This window comes from Penicillium robsamsonii, assembly GCF_028829455.1.
Source record: "Penicillium robsamsonii strain IBT 29466 chromosome Unknown utg000003l_segment0_segment0, whole genome shotgun sequence".
Lineage (NCBI taxonomy): Eukaryota > Fungi > Ascomycota > Eurotiomycetes > Eurotiales > Aspergillaceae > Penicillium > Penicillium robsamsonii.
The window spans coordinates 4,840,169-4,855,616 of NW_026643221.1; the positions used below are offsets into that span (position 1 = coordinate 4,840,169).

Sequence of the window (15,448 nt, forward strand, 5' to 3'; positions counted from 1 at the left end):
TTTTTTGCTTTGTTCCGTGGCGTTTTCCAATGCGAGGGGGGGGATTCACATCACTTTATACCAAAATGGGAAAAATTGCGATTTATTGGACCAGTAGTATGGATTATTGGACGTTGGTAAGATTGGAATAGGGTCCAGAAAAATAGGTGTGTTGGCACCCGGATTCGAGGCTTTGAACTCCCTGCAATACAAATATAAAGGGTGGGGGACGCATCGGCATCGGCATTGGCATCGGTGTATTTCGAGATAAACATTCGCATAACAATCGCAATTGTCTCTTCTATCTCATTCGCTCTTATATACCTTTGTCTTTGGAGCAAAATGCACGAGACTATCCCCGCAAACGAGATCTACGGACCCGGAACCTACACCGACAAGTCCGTTCTCCCTGTACCGAAAGATGCCCGTCGAATTTTCGAACTGCTAGCGTCACGAACGCCCGGTTTCACAAAAGACAGTGCACTGTGGGATACTGTCAACTTCGAGGGCCGGCCGGACCCTATGGTCCCCGGTCCGATGAAGTCCCCCGTCGTGGCAGCAGCTCTGCATGCCATGTGTGGACTAGTTGGAAACGAACTCCTCGAGCTACGGGATGGCAGGCCAGCCAAAGAAGCTAGCGTGACTGTAAACACAGACCATGCTGGCATCTGGCTTGCATCCACATTTACGGCATTCGTGAATGGCAAAGACATCTCGACTCTTGCACGGTCCCGCGAACTTGCCAACATCTTCGACAGGGACTTTGAGAAGGGGTTTGGAGTTGGTCCGTTGGCTGGCCGAGCCACTGCACTGTATCCCACCAAGGACTCCGGGGTGTGGTATCAACTCCATGGGTCGTTAGATGCAAGCAAGACGCTCTGCTCGATGGGGATCGACATGGATGTACCGTTGAAATCGTTCCAGGAGGGATATGAGTATATTCGGGAACATGTGCGGAAATGGAGTGCTGATGAACTTGAGATGCACAATGTGAGACATGGATTATGTGGGAGCATCTGCTACTCACCCGAAGGCTGGAGGAAGACTGAGATGGGGAAGCGGCTTGCGGAACATCCTCTCGTGAATTATACACATGAATCGTATGCGAAATCGACACACTCGGTTCCCTTGAAACAACTTCCTGATCGTCGGCCTCTGGCTGGGATCAAGGTTGTGGAGATGGTGCGAATTATCGCTGGTCCCACCGTTGGGGTGATTCTTGCTTCGTTTGGTGCGGATGTCATCCGTGTCAACTGTAGTAGACTGGCAGATTTGAATGTGAGTAGAATGGCCTTTCTTTTTTGTATTGAGACCAAATACCGACCATGCTTAACAGGTCCTCCAATTGACGCTCAACGCCGGAAAACGCACGATCGATCTCGATATTGGCAAGGAGGAGGAAATGGCTCGACTCAAGGAGCTTGTGGCCGATGCAGACGTGTTTATCCAAGGCTTCCGGTATGGGTCACTTGACCGGAAGGGACTCGGTCTGCAAAAAATGCTGGATGTGGCAGCCAGAAGAAACAAGGGCATTGTCTATGTCGATGAAAACTGCTACGGTCCATCTGGACCATTCGCTGAGAGACCTGGCTGGCAGCAGATTGGGGATGCTGCATCGGGTGCTTCATACGTGATGGGTCGGTCGCTTGGATTCGATGAAGGAACGAGTGTTCTTCCACCGCTGCCGATATCTGACATGACTACTGGCGTTGTCGGTGCCCTGGCGACAATGTTGGCTATTCGGGATAGGGCTCAAAAAGGAGGCTCATATCATGTTGTAAGCTCGCTTGTGGCGGGGGACGCAATTCTGGTGGACCCCGAAGTTGGTCTGTATCCCGTTGAAGTGGTACAAAAAACCAACGATATGTTTAAGTTTGCACGCTCGTCTCCGGACCAGTTCGTCTCGGAGATTATGATCCAGGTAATCGATGGGTGGAAACGGGTTTTCCCAGAGTATCTTGCACAAGACTCGCCATTTATGATGAGCTTTGAAGACAGCCCATGGGGAAGAATGGATATGTTGAGGCCCGTGGCTAGACTAGATGACAAGGAAGCAAGTCCAATTTGGAAGAATGCCCCTGTTCCGAATTGCCATCATGATCATAGCATCACCTGGCATGATCATGTTGCAGGAGGGCTTTCTGAGTTGGCAAATTAGTATATACGATAGGTCTTCATGACAATAATGTTCAAATTCACAACTCTCCAGTGCTTTCAGCTAAGTCATATGCGCCAAAATCATACGCCGGAGGGACACCTGCTAGCATATCTTGCCAGTTCCAAGAAAGAGGAGCGGGCAACGGTAGTGGCCCTGTAGCATATAAACTTTGATCTGTAGACATTGTGTTTGAAGACTGAAAGTAGCTGCCACCATTCTCAGTCGACTGGGGATGATTGACAAAAGCCGGGAAAGAGTTCGGGGGCAAGTAGTTATTCTGTGTCCACGTTTGCCCTTGCGGACGAAAGGAAATTGGCTGATTATCACCCATGGAGTTTGGCTCGGGATTTCGGGCACGATGTAACTCTTTCCTGGCTGCACTTTCGAAATCAGAGCACAATGCCAATACATAGTCTAGGTATGTATCTTGTTCCTGGGATGCGACCTTGGATATAAAACTGACAACCCCATGCATCATAGAAATATCCGATTCTGTATCAGGGTGCGAAGGGTCAATGAGAATGTGGGAGAACAATGCAACCAAAGCTGCCCCGGGGAAGTAAACGATACTCCTGTTTGATATATAAGGACTAGCAAAAGTTGAACACATCAGGTGAGCTTACCATTCGAAGGATTGGCCGTAATGGCCTCGGACTTGACCGATCAGTTCAATAGCCGCTCGTGCGGCTTCTATTGATTGTTGCACTGATCTCTCTCGGTCATTCGATAGACCCGCGGGACTGAGCCCCCCATTCTGTGGGCTGATCTGCCAGCGCCGAGGAAGTAGACAGAATCGATGGATATTGAGACAGCAGCAATGGTATGCAAAGTGAAGTCTGAGGATGTGCGGAAGGAAGGCATGGTGGCCGGTGGAAAAGTTCCTTCGGGGCCGGAGGATCGGTGGGATACTTTCTTTCCATGCTTCAAGATCGTCAGAGCAACCCTTCATATCTTTCATCAACTGTTCTTTGGTTTTTTTGAATGCATCAGTGCTATACAGCTCATCGTAAACCTTCCGTTGGATCAAAGCAAATCGGGCTAGTGCCGAGAAGAAATTGATTTTGGCCGTTCCAATCTCCACCACACCTAAGCCATCTGTTGGGTTCTCACGAGGCAGTAAAGTATTGTAATCACGGGTATCCAGGGCAGCAGGGCGGCCGGTTCGTTGACAGATGTCGGCGTCCAAAATGAACGCTATCCAGAAGACTCTTCTCCGCTCTTCCACCTGGGACATCGGGAGACCAAATGAGTTGGACTTGTGCAACCCAATAGATTGCGACAGACGTACAGCTGCAGCGGCAAACATGAACAGAGGTTGGGGGTTTGGTGTGCCTTGAAAGAAGATTGCAAGTCCAAGAAGCGCCTGAACAGCGAGGAGATCGCAGGTTCGCATGAACAGCTCTGTGACCACATTCATTGCATTTTTGACATGACCCAGACACATTTGCCAGTTATCGCTGCTGGAACCGGAGGTTTCTGCCCTTTGCATGTATGCAAAGGCAAGGACAATATTGAATGCGGCCCACCATGAGGGACTTTCGTTAGGATTCCATGAGAAGTGTCTGCTGACCATTCCCATAAAACTTTCGGGCCCAAAGAGGGGTACGGCCTTGTTGACAGTGTCGAAATATTCATGGACAAGATCTAGGATGACCGCTTTAGATGGCAAGGGTTGGGAGCATCTGCTTTGGAAATCATCTTGAAGAGCTCGAGGATACCAGTCGGCTAGCCTCCATCGACTGCTGTTTCTTTGGGCGACATGGCGCCATACATTATTACCCGTCTTGCTTTCAAGCCAGCCCACACCCTCAGGGGAAACGATCGAAAAATGAGAGGATGCACCTGGGCGTAGTCGGTAGAATTAGCTCAACTGTTCGTGTGACCATTGAGGAACGATAGACGGCGAGCTAATACTCACCAAAAAAGCGCATTGCGCCTCTCGGAGTTTTAAGGGTATATGACCCTTCATCGCCATCGCCTCGATCGGCCTCGGCTTCGAAAGGTGCTTGAGCGGTGTCATTTCTCGGAGATGGCAACTCTGAACCGGATACTTCTGAGGGTTGAACATGCTCTGGGCCTGTGTCCTCGTCACTCCGTAATCGCCGTCTCTTGGAAGCATGTGCTTCATTCAATTCGTCTTGTAGAGACTGAATGCGCTGTTCCAGCTCATGAAAATGTTCATCGCTGTGAGTGAGTGAGTGAGTATGCGTTAATTTAAAAGACCTAACAAGTCAAGTAGAACATACCGATTGTGCTTTTTCTTGCGTCGCACGGTGTCCTCGTACTTGCAGGGCAAGTCGAATGTTCTGCAGGGGACACAGACTGGTCGAGTCCCATCACACTTGACCTTCTTCCGTCTGCATATACTACATGCCTTTGTAGCGTATGCAGGTCAACATCCAATTACAGCCGTTTCCTCAGTGTATGAGGGGCCAAGGGGGCCATATGGGGGGCTAGTCGATACCTTGGCAAGGCGTACAGCATTGCTGGTGTGCTCATCCATTATACAAAATAATTGTATAGTAACACCAGAACTGTTCTTTCAGAATTGCAATCCATACGCGGCTCCAATCACCATGATTAAGAATTGTAGGCTGAGACAACGTGACGGAGATTCCGGCGTTAAGGCGTTAAGGCATATATGCTGAGTCAATATCATTGCCTCAGGCCAACACTATGAACATGTTAGTTACTTGAATCAGATTTGACACTTCCCGTAGGTAGTCAGCTCTGAGTCACGGCCTGTAATCCTCGTATATTGCGTGATTGATACCTCTCGCTACGTATGCTCATCGTAAGATATCCATCGGGGAGGATCAACAGCCTGCCGAAGAGCTGGCCTAGAGCCGTCATCTTGGCATTCTGGAAGATTTACACTTTCGAACTTTCTCAATCGGTCTGCATGGCGAAATAAGGTCTTTGTTGAGTTGCGAATCTAGACCTTCTTCTCCTGACCACATTTTTATGTGATTCTACTTGTAGATCGGGAATAGCAGTCCTGGATAAACTAGTGCTATATAGTAGGTAAGCCAGAGAACTAGAGCAGAAGCCATTATATCACCGTGTTAGATCAGACCAGAGTGATAGTAGCCCCTTACAACTCATCAGACTAATAATAGCATCATATGAACCATTTGAGTCAGTTGGGTGATCATTGTACTCCCTTGACATGTGCTCCGTGTACTTTAATCTTTGTGTATGAGCAATAGTTCGAGCTCGCGAAATATTTCCATAGTTCGAAGGTCTTGACCAAATCTTCTTATTGAATCAGAGACCCTAAAGGTCTATTTGCTTGAAGCCATAGCGATGCAACAGCGGATATTACTCTGCATAATAACCCAATCTAGTCATAGCAAATAGCCGCCAACCGTAATCAAGCCTAAATGCATCGCTTATAGAATGATTGTGGCTAACTGACCACGACTATTGAAATATTGTCGCACGACTCAGCTATGTCTTGGGTATTTGTTTGCGCTACATTTGCTCTACCTCCGGTGAATGGTTGTGGTCCAGACCATTGTCACACTATTGTCTGCATGATTGACTGGGCCTCCCTGACCAAGGTTACTCGCTGCTTAGCAACTATATCCAACAGCAATGTAACCGTAAAACATGAGAGACGCTTATCGGTCAAGCCGAGACATATATCGACTAATAAGGAGAAATAAAGCCGCGACGAGAACCAACTTATTGAATCTATTGGCTGATTTTGGGCTCGTCACGATGCTGCCGTTCGCATTGTTTCAGACACCTCATTGCCATAGAGCAAATATGGTTGCAATAGCACATCATGAATGCAACCTGTGGCTGCACTATATGCTCTCGTCAGGTTGTTTTGTAGGTACGGTGTTTCCAAAGTCGTATGAACTTGTCTGACAAGGCAAAAGATCACTCCAAACATTCGAACTTCAGCATTGGGGAGTTCAAGAAATTCCACATATAAAATCAACAAATCACCCTTTTCAAGCATGCCTCTTCCCGCTGCCACCACCAACAACAACACTCATTAGCTTCATCGCCAATCTCTAGCCACATAATTAACCAATTCAAGCGTACCTCTAAAGCCAACAATGGTTGCCATCGGTATCCGATCTATCCTCTGCATTCTGGGAATTGCTTCCCTTGTTACATCTGCCGCCGTCGAAACCACATCACCCGCTGTCGACACCGTCCAACGATGGCAGCTGACTCAATATTGTGAGTTGACCTAAAGTAAAACTTCACCATCTCAAGCTAGGCTGATATAGAATTAGGCACCGAGTTCTATACCGTCAGTAACGGAGACACCTGCTGGGACATCATTGTGCGGAACCAGAATAGGTTCACCATGAGCCAGCTTCTGTGCTGGAACAACGATATCAACCCGTGGTGCTCGAATCTCATTCCGGGCCGACAGGTCTGTGTTGGAGTCCAGCGTCCTGGGCCAGTCTGCTAAATAGCCAGGTTGATGGCTGTATTGCTGGCACTATAATTCAAAAATGAAATGCCTGACATCGCCGAGGCCTTCGGTCCTTCAGATTGTTCGATGGAAATAATGGGAGCTTCATTTCTGAGTCCCGAGTTTTCTTTGCGTTGTTATTACAAATGGTCATTCATTAAAGCAAAGTGGTCAAGCTTGCTGGTATTGATAAATTTATGCACTATTTCTGTTCCAGGCATTGTGTAGGAATTGTCTCATCGTAATTGGCTTCACCTCTGGGAACCGAGGATTGAGACGATCATCCGGCAATCGAAAGACATTGTTGACTGTGAGTCTGCTCACTAACGCAGTCACCTCCTTGAGTTCGTCCGATGAGCATTCCATTCCCTCTGGCTGCGGAGGGACGGAGACATCACCAGTCTTGATTTGCTCCAGACTATCGTATGTTACCTTGAATTTCTTGCCTGTTTTGGAAGTTATTATTAGATTGTGAGTGTATCCCAAATAAGGGCGTGCGATATTCTTACCGGTGAATTCTTCCGCCATAGCGAGAAGCTGGTTGTAGGTAACTTCATCTCCAACGATCACACTGAACTCAGGCCATTCCTCGAGGTTCAGTACCTTGACCAGGTAAGTGGCCATGTCATACGTATATGTCATACAGATCACGTTGTTCCCATCTCCTGGGATCGCAGCCGTGCCGCTGGATATATCAATACCAAAGGTGAAGGGCTGCAGGTAAGTTTGGACATGTGGCATTCCCCAATAGTCCATAAAGAAACCAGGGATTACCCTGGTATATTGTAAGCCACTAGCCTTGAGACGGTCTGCCGCATCAAGCCAGTATTGAATGCTAGGGTCAATCGGGAGTAATCTTGGTGCGTTGAAATGTCAGCATGGAATGGCATATAGCTGAAGCTGGCGGACCTACTCTTTGGTTTGGACGAATGAGTATTCACTGGGGATGAACCTTTTTGTCGATGCCGCCATCTCTGCAGCTTCGATCAAGTTCAACTGAGACTGACTTGTCTCATCGGAAACAAGACCAATGGCGGATATGATGGTGTGGATGTTGTGTCGCTCAAGCTCATGGGCCATTGATGGAATATCATCGTAGTTGATCTGCACATTTTGTATATTCTGCGAAGCAAATTCCTGTTACGCCTCATAAGGAGGGAGGTCAGTTTTCCCAAGTGGAAAGTGTCTCTCACTATATACGTACACTGCGAGATAAAACGACAACGTCAAATTTAGAGCTGAGCAATTTCTCAACAATAGTTCTGCCCACTCCACCAGTTCCACCAGCCACAGCAATGACCGTCATGGTTAAGATGCGTTTAATCGTCGAAATAGTTGAACCAGTTGAAGTTGCCACGGAAGCGTTCCCCGCGATAACCCCACCAAGCAGGTTTTCGTAGATTCTCACGTATTTGGCCTCTAGAATTTACGATGTCTAACCCAATGTTTATGTACAAACCCCTTGCATATTGCCAAACTCCAATCAAATCCCTAAAACCCTCATATCGGGGATTCGGGATTCAGACATCGGCGACTTCAGGGCTTCCCCCGGGGCCCCGGGCCCGTGACGGATATGACTAATATCGGAGGGAAAAGAATATAAAATCCAAAATGTTCTGACGTTTCCACTTCAGTGATCCTACTTCTAAATCCAATATACAAATTCAATTTCATCATGTGTATGAAGGCTACCTGCTCGACCTGCAGTGAGTTTTCATCTATTTGTCCACAGAACAGCAGCTAATTATTACAGACAAGGTCACTTGGTGGGGTTGTGGAAACCATATTCCTTCGGTGATGGACTCAGTTCCCGAAGCCGATTGGTGTACCTGCATACCTCAGGTTGAGAAGGATGGGAAGAAGTACCCTCCCAAGGCGGCGAAGGCCGGCTGACTACAAGGCTGTGTGATTTGTTAGAGGAAGTGAGTGCCGCATGTTTTCTCTCGAAAACATTGTGAAGGACTTGTTACCAACAAAGCCTGGGTCTTGACAACATTCAAGGGGAGGGAATTTGATAGAATCTTGGAAAGGCGTGTGAGATTTTATATGTCATTTGGAGCAGATATATAATGAAAGTATAATGAAAATCCAAATAAAGTCCAATCCAAATCCAAAACATGCGTGATGGGAAAGCCAAGAGAGTGAGGACAGCAGAGCTCAACTAACAAGAGAACCAGTAATGAGTAAACAGCCGAGTCGATGTATAGATAACGAAACGATCGAGACTAAAGGGCTGCTGTGTTCTTCCCCTTCTTTTTCCCTTTCCTCGCTTTCACTTTCGTCAGTGGCTGCGGTGGCTGCAATGGGGTTGGCTGCACTGCCATTGTTGTCATGGTGTTTGTCTGGGCTAGTACAGAAGGGGATGGTGGTCCACCGTTTGGTGCAGGAGGAGCAGTATTGATATATGGCGGTCCCCTCGGCACAAAGTTGTGCGGGATGGCTGGCAACTGCTTTAGCTCACTCTTGTGATTGCAAACATAGAGATTTCCCTGTCCATCTGGGCAAGTTGCAGTGTAAAGTGCAAACCGCAAGAAAGGCCCCGAAAGAAGCATTCCAGCGTTCGGCCCCGGCATATTTACTAAGACACAGGCCTGTATCCTCATCCAATAGGACAAAGTCTGGCCGGCACCATCATTCAGACGGACGTCAATCTCCACAATCTTGTTACATGCTGTTCCACTTGCGGTTGCCATGATATTATAGCCATGAACTGGAACACGCATACCTAGCGCCTCCAGCTGGGCTATATAGTACTCAGGTATCGCCATAATATCCGCACCAGTATCATGGCATACCAACAGGGTGAGGCTATAGCAGCTAGGATCTTGACTATTAGGACATACCTCCACTGGGTACTATATAGTAAGCAAGATATCAAAGTCAGAAATAATATATAAGTTGACAGATCAGTATAGTTAGACATACCTCAATCGAGTGAACACCGTTCGCCGGCGGAAACGCGTGAAACCCCCCTAGAGTGGCACCGCCTGGAGCTTGAAGCTATATGACATCTCAAGTCAGAACCCATGATAATATTTGTATGTGGTGGTAATAAACTTACACCTTCCACCCACCACGCTCTAGTGGTATCGTACTCCTCAGCCAGTTTCTTGTGATAATCCGTGTCGAACTTCTGGGGCGTATTGAGCTGCACGCCCTTCGACCAGTAGCTGACCCACCCTCTCGACCACCCCAGCTTGCCTTTCCTGTAAGCTTTGGTAATAGCCTTGACATTAGGAAGCTGATCATCCGGGTCCCCATTCGTATTGAGATGCGTCTCGATACTCTTCAAATGATCTAAGCGTCGGATAATGTCCCAGCTGAGTCCGGCCGGTTCAGAATGGATCATTTCATCGCGAGCAGCTCGTCTTTTCTCATACTGTGACAGTCTGAACTTGAAGAAGCTGGGCAAGATTCCATCACTGATCCTCTCCATACATCTCTCAATTTGACCATCGATATCGTTGAAATCAAGATCTAGTTCGTCGGCGTTCCAGCCTTCTGGAACAAGCGCTGGATCGGTAATAGGCACATCGCCATCGTGTTTCCATCGCTGCTGTCTCGGGGGACGTGGATACGTCTCAGCCTGTCCGGCCTGAGCCAACATGCTGTAGTCCACATAGTTCTCTGGCACGACAGGAATTTCACTTTTGGTTTCGTCTGATGAAAACTCAGAGGAAGAGGAAGGAGAAGGGGAACTCTCCTTGGCAGTCGTTTTACCATTGGTGTTCGCTTTGCGCTTCTTTCCAGATTTCTCGGGGTCCACAGGGGGCTCTGAGTACACCCGCTTTGTGCTACTACGAGGAGGCATCTTGAAAAAGGAGGAGATGAAGTTTGTGGCACTGCAAGAGGGGTTTGGGTGTAGGAGAAGCATTGAGATGGGTATAGGTAAGGACATATGTAGTAAACATCCTGGGGAATTGAATTAGATCGAGACAAAGAGTCAAGATGAATTGAAACGCCCTATGCAGTATGGGAAGGTGATCTGTGAGTGCCTGTGTAGATAGAAACAAGCCGATCGATACATTTCCAAAGATGCTATATTTGGATTTTGAAAAGGCTCGTGTGCTTGACAACAAAGAAGCCGAGAGAGTGACCGTGGGATCTGAGGCGTGCAACTCACCAATGGAGATCACTCGAGGCTAAAATGTGTTCTCTTGGAAGTCCAGTCCCTGGTGTTGCTTCAATGTCCTTTGTTTCATCTCGAAGTACCTGTAAGTCCCATCCGAGATGGAAGGCCCGAATCAAAGAAGATGTCAAAGGACTGGACATGGCTGCCAAAGAATACTAAGGCGAATAAGCAAACGTAGAAGTTGACTAGGAGTGTTCTAGTTTGGTATAGCGTAGCCTTTTGAGCTTCTCGCTCGCCAAGTCTAAAATTGTGCAAGACTTGCGTACTCTCTTCGATATATGGCGCTCTAGCTAGCCATTGGAGAAAATGGATCTTTATAAGAGGGGTATCATCAAAACCCCATACAATGGCCTAAAGTGCAATGCTCCAAACTCGACAGAGGCCGACGCTGGGCCAAGACTATTCGGAATTCTAGAGTGTTCATTACTCGCACGGAGTGCTGAATTGATCACTTCTTTGTCCAGGTCCAAAGGACCATTCGAGATGCTAGTGGTGTGAAAGAGCTGGCGATAAAGAAGCTGGAGCCCAGGTTTCATGTCAATCAGAAGCCCATTTGTACGTTCGAACGTATGTAAAACCAATCCCTGAGGAGGTTGCTTCAGTAGGATAATGCTGACGTAGAAGACAAGAAAATGGGCTCCAATATGTGGTTTCTTTCATGTTGGAGCGACTGAGACAATGTGAATGGACTTGGGGGATCTGCCCATGCCCCCGGGTGGCTCGTTTCCAACCTTGGAAAATTCTCGACATGAGGTAAAGGCATCGTTGCCTAAGAGATGAGGCCATTTTTTCAATGCCTCATGAGTGACGTTGGAATTGGGGGTAGATCGCATAAAGTATGTATTGGATACTTCCTACAGTCTACAAATATCTACAAGCACCTCGTACACCAGAAGAACTAATCCATAAGCCGTCAATTTCTAACCAGTATGCACCTTAATTCTTTCTCGATCATTTCCATACGTGAATATCATGTAGATCAATCACAAAAAAAGCGCAGAAACGGGGCAATTTTTCCGACCTAAAAAACAAGGAACGGTCGTACTAACACGAAGGGGATGACAGGAGTAAAAAAGAAACCATGAAGAAGGGGGGGGAAAAATAAAAGAGAAAGAACATGCCATTACATCAGAATCTAAGCCTTGATCGCTGCGCCCAATGCACCACCACCGAACTGCTGGCCACCAGGTCGGCGATCGCCTTGGGGAATGCGGGCACCGCCACGACCACCGCCACGACCGCGACCACCGCGACCGCCACGGGCACCGGGGCCGTGTTCGCGCTGGAAGGCATTGGCCATACCCTGGGTGCGCTGCTCGAGGGTCTTCTCGTTGGACTCGAGGAGGTTGGTGGACTTGTCGGCCAGGGTGACAATCTGGGACTGGAGACGGGAGAGCTCGACGCCCTTGCGGAAGATGATGGCGTCGTTGACCTGGTCGAGAGCAGCGGCGAGCTCTTCGTGAGAGATCATGCGGGAGATAATGGAGACAATCTTCTTGGGCTCGAGTTCGAACATGCTGGCCAGAGAAGAGATGGAGAGGCTGTCGTAGTAGGGGGCGTAGGTGAAGAGGTAGGTGCGCAGACCCTCCTCTTGGGTCTGGCGGGACAGCATGGCCTTGATCAGCTCAGGCTGGGGCATGAGATCCCAGATCTTGATCGCGGCAAATGTAGAGGCGGAAAGCTTCCAGTCACCGGCAGCAAGAGCCTTGGCTCCGGCAATAACACCGTCGCGGGTGTTCTCAGGGGGACCGGTGAAGACCTGGCGCTCATTGTAGTCCAACATGCGGCGGAAGGTCTTGGAGATCATGCGGCGGCGCAGCTCGGGAGTGGAAGAGGTCTGAGCCATCAAAGGCACCTCAAGCAAAGCACTGCTGGTAAGGTAAACACATTCGAGCAACTCGAGGTTGATGTGCATGTGGAAGGGCAGCTGGCGCTGGCGTTCCAGACGCTCCTGCTCGGGGGAGACAGTGGAGTAACGCTGCATGATGATACCCTGGGCAAGAAGCTCCTTTTGGCGACCGCTGCCGCAGATCTCACCGAGGGTGTTCTGGGCCTCATAAATGAGGCCGGCGCGGAAGGCACAGAGACCGATCTGAACAAGGGTGCGGTTGAAGAGGATCTGGGTGCTGACGTCGAAAGTGGAGATGTTTTCAGTCAGATGAGACATGAGCATCAAATCACGAGACTTATAGTATTGGTCGTGCAGAGCAAGGAAGTAAATTTGGCAGAGCATGGCGCGAGCGCGGGGAATGCCATCGCTGTGTTGGAACATGTAATTGCAGATAGAACCCACAAGGCTCTGGATATCCCCAGACTTGTAGGTAGCAGTAACAGCGGACTCAATATTCGTGGGAACGACCTTGTCCTTGGCCTGCTCGACAATGGCAATGACATTAGCGGGCTTGAAGTAAATGTGCTCCAACCGTCTAATAACCAGTCTGTTCATGCTGTCCTGGCCATTCTTATCGGCACCCTTGAGACTTTCAACGTAAAGCTGCGAGCGAACAAGCGAGGAGTAAAGTGCCTGCTCATCCGTCAGGCGCTCAATGTACTCTGAGGTGTGGGGGTCAATCTCGCGGAGACCCTTTGTGAGGCTGTCGTCGAGGTGCTCCACAAGGGATACGACGGAACCGGGAATGAAGAAAACCTCGCCCTCAGCAACAGTAGGTTGCTTCTCGTCGTCCTCCCACTCATCGGCGGCTTCGCTGACAAGGAATTGGCGGTTCTCTTCCAACACGGAAAGGAGAGCTGAGTACTCCTCGTTTGCGGCCTGCCATTGCTCACTTGACATGTAGGTGGCGTTGGATGTGGCGGTGAGATCGAAGCGGGTGGAGATCAGGGTCATGTAGGTGCGGATGCGTTGGTAAGGAGTAGTAGCAACCTCGAGGAGCTTCTGCATGGTGCGGATCTGGTCGGCACGGTCGGTGTTCTTCTTTCCGCGGGACTCAACGATGACACGGAGGTGCTTGAGAATGCTCTCAGGGGTGTACTGGAGGGTCTTGCCGCCAGGTCCCATGGTAATGAATCCATCGTTATCACCACCAGCGGCGGCGGCGGCGGCAGCAAGGTTCTCGATCTTTTCGACCTTGGTGGGCTTGGGGGCAGGAGCAGGGGCAGGCTTCTCCTCGACCTCGTCCGCCATGAAGGCATCCTTATCGGCGCGGTACTTCTCGACCAGGGTGGCGTATTCCTTGTTGTTCTTCTTAATCTTTTGCTTGACCGCGTTGAAGCCCTTGCTGTTGCTGGCGTTCATCTTCTTGTTCGAGGCCTTCAGCTTGGAAGCGGTCTCGTTGGTGAAGTCTTCGAGCTCGGCAACGGCCTGAATGTAGACCTTGGGGGTGGGGCCCGTAACCTTCAACATCTGGCGGTTCAGGTTGTCGAATTCTGTTTGGAAAATATGTCAGTTCATGCCGTTCTTTCGGCCTACAAATTTTGCTGGCTCTGCAGTTTTCCCTGCCAGTATGAGGACTCACCAGTGGCGATGACAGCCCAGTCGTTGATCTTCTGGGCGTTCTCAATCAGGCGGATGGTGCTCTCAACGCCCTCGAGACGCTTGTCCTTAGCGGACTTGACGACCGTAACTTTCTCCTCCTCCTCACTCTCCTCGCTCTCGGAATCATCGTGCAAGAACTTTGAGGCACCGGTGCGGCCCTCATCGCCCTCATCGTCGCTATCGGAGCTAGAGCCGGAGTCGGTGTCATCCTGGTCAGAATCTTCCTCGCTGCCGGAGTCGGAACGGTAGACCTCCTCCTCCTCGTCAGACGAGCTGTCGCTGTCGCTGCCGCTGCCGTAAAAGAAACGCGACGCCATGGTTGCGGATTGCGGTTTCGTTAAAAGGAAATGGCGATCCTAAAGCTGGAAAATCAGGTCGTCGGCGATACAAAGTTGAACTTCCCGCAGTTGAGAGCCACACACGAAATTTAAGCGAGGGGCTGACTAAACCCAATTAGGTATAGCGTACAACAAAGAAACAGTGATGGCCTTTTTTTATACTTCGTTTTTATAGATTCTACTTGCTTTGACTGACTTAATGTGATTGTTTTGACAATTTCTTCACTTCAAAAAAGTACGAATATATCTAAAAAAGAGGTTTAGAAAACTCAAACTACTTTGAAATTGGAAAATTGTCTCTCATCTACTTTACACTGGAACCCAAGGCCTGACCGATCAGGCAGACCATCAGGCAGGAAAACATTGGAAGAAATTTCTAAAGAACGCTGCATTCATCAACCCTTAACTATTGTTTCATGTTCGATTATTAACTCTACTATTTACTGCGTACAGAAATCGAGAAGAGTAGCCTCCTAGAAGGAATGATGATATGCCATGACAATACGACCGAAAACCTTACCTCGCGGAAAAGAAACAACGAAGATAAACCAACATCCCCAAGAAGATCTGAGTTAATTGAAACAGTTACGAGGGAAAACAGAGAATGGATGAGATCGTTCTTTCATGCTCCATCCAGGCTATGCTGAGAGAGAAAAAATTCACAAACAAGGCAGACAGATATGCCGAAGCACTGCCTAAAGAAATTGCAGAACATAATTGGGATCGTAACACAGCAAGAAACGTAATGAAACGAAATGAATAGCGATGATGTGGGGAGGGATATCTCGCGGCGAGGGATTCGGCCACTGATGGGCACAGCTCACGGGGGTAAGCGTGCGGGTCGATCTAGTGCTATGTAGCAATGCAGATCGTGTATCAGTGGTCCGAGACCATTAGAGACCGCGTTGAT

At 48.8% G+C, this 15,448-nt stretch overlaps 7 protein-coding genes across 7 annotated transcripts; 3 read left to right on the top strand and 4 right to left on the bottom strand.

The window, feature by feature from the left end:
* Positions 1-321: 321 nt before the first annotated feature.
* On the top strand, positions 322-2,137 carry N7447_006590 (uncharacterized protein; the record flags this gene model as incomplete). Its single annotated transcript, XM_057230852.1, has 2 exons — positions 322-1,257; positions 1,316-2,137. The coding sequence occupies 2 exons, from the start codon at positions 322-324 to the stop codon at positions 2,135-2,137; spliced, it is 1,758 nt and encodes a 585-aa protein (XP_057085942.1).
* Positions 2,138-2,174: 37 nt separating this feature from the next.
* On the bottom strand, positions 2,175-4,640 carry N7447_006591 (uncharacterized protein; the record flags this gene model as incomplete). The annotated part of the gene is made up of 5 exons (XM_057230853.1): positions 2,175-2,709; positions 2,761-3,979; positions 4,056-4,321; positions 4,384-4,484; positions 4,545-4,640. 5 exons carry the CDS (start codon positions 4,638-4,640, stop codon positions 2,175-2,177), a joined length of 2,217 nt encoding a protein of 738 aa, XP_057085943.1.
* A 1,567-nt stretch (positions 4,641-6,207) lies between these two features.
* On the top strand, positions 6,208-6,572 carry N7447_006592 (LysM peptidoglycan-binding domain-containing protein; the record flags this gene model as incomplete). The annotated part of the gene is made up of 2 exons (XM_057230854.1): positions 6,208-6,334; positions 6,391-6,572. 2 exons carry the CDS (start codon positions 6,208-6,210, stop codon positions 6,570-6,572), a joined length of 309 nt encoding a protein of 102 aa, XP_057085944.1.
* Positions 6,573-6,770: 198 nt separating this feature from the next.
* Positions 6,771-7,881, bottom strand: N7447_006593 (uncharacterized protein; the record flags this gene model as incomplete). The annotated part of the gene is made up of 4 exons (XM_057230855.1): positions 6,771-7,021; positions 7,085-7,431; positions 7,489-7,712; positions 7,780-7,881. The coding sequence occupies 4 exons, from the start codon at positions 7,879-7,881 to the stop codon at positions 6,771-6,773; spliced, it is 924 nt and encodes a 307-aa protein (XP_057085945.1).
* A 369-nt stretch (positions 7,882-8,250) lies between these two features.
* On the top strand, positions 8,251-8,468 carry N7447_006594 (uncharacterized protein; the record flags this gene model as incomplete). The annotated part of the gene is made up of 2 exons (XM_057230856.1): positions 8,251-8,281; positions 8,329-8,468. The coding sequence occupies 2 exons, from the start codon at positions 8,251-8,253 to the stop codon at positions 8,466-8,468; spliced, it is 171 nt and encodes a 56-aa protein (XP_057085946.1).
* Positions 8,469-8,800: 332 nt separating this feature from the next.
* On the bottom strand, positions 8,801-10,386 carry N7447_006595 (uncharacterized protein; the record flags this gene model as incomplete). The annotated part of the gene is made up of 3 exons (XM_057230857.1): positions 8,801-9,430; positions 9,501-9,575; positions 9,637-10,386. 3 exons carry the CDS (start codon positions 10,384-10,386, stop codon positions 8,801-8,803), a joined length of 1,455 nt encoding a protein of 484 aa, XP_057085947.1.
* Positions 10,387-11,842: 1,456 nt separating this feature from the next.
* nip1 (translation initiation factor eIF3 core subunit c) lies at positions 11,843-14,517 on the bottom strand (the record flags this gene model as incomplete). The annotated part of the gene is made up of 2 exons (XM_057230858.1): positions 11,843-14,091; positions 14,181-14,517. The coding sequence occupies 2 exons, from the start codon at positions 14,515-14,517 to the stop codon at positions 11,843-11,845; spliced, it is 2,586 nt and encodes an 861-aa protein (XP_057085948.1).
* Positions 14,518-15,448: the final 931 nt, after the last annotated feature.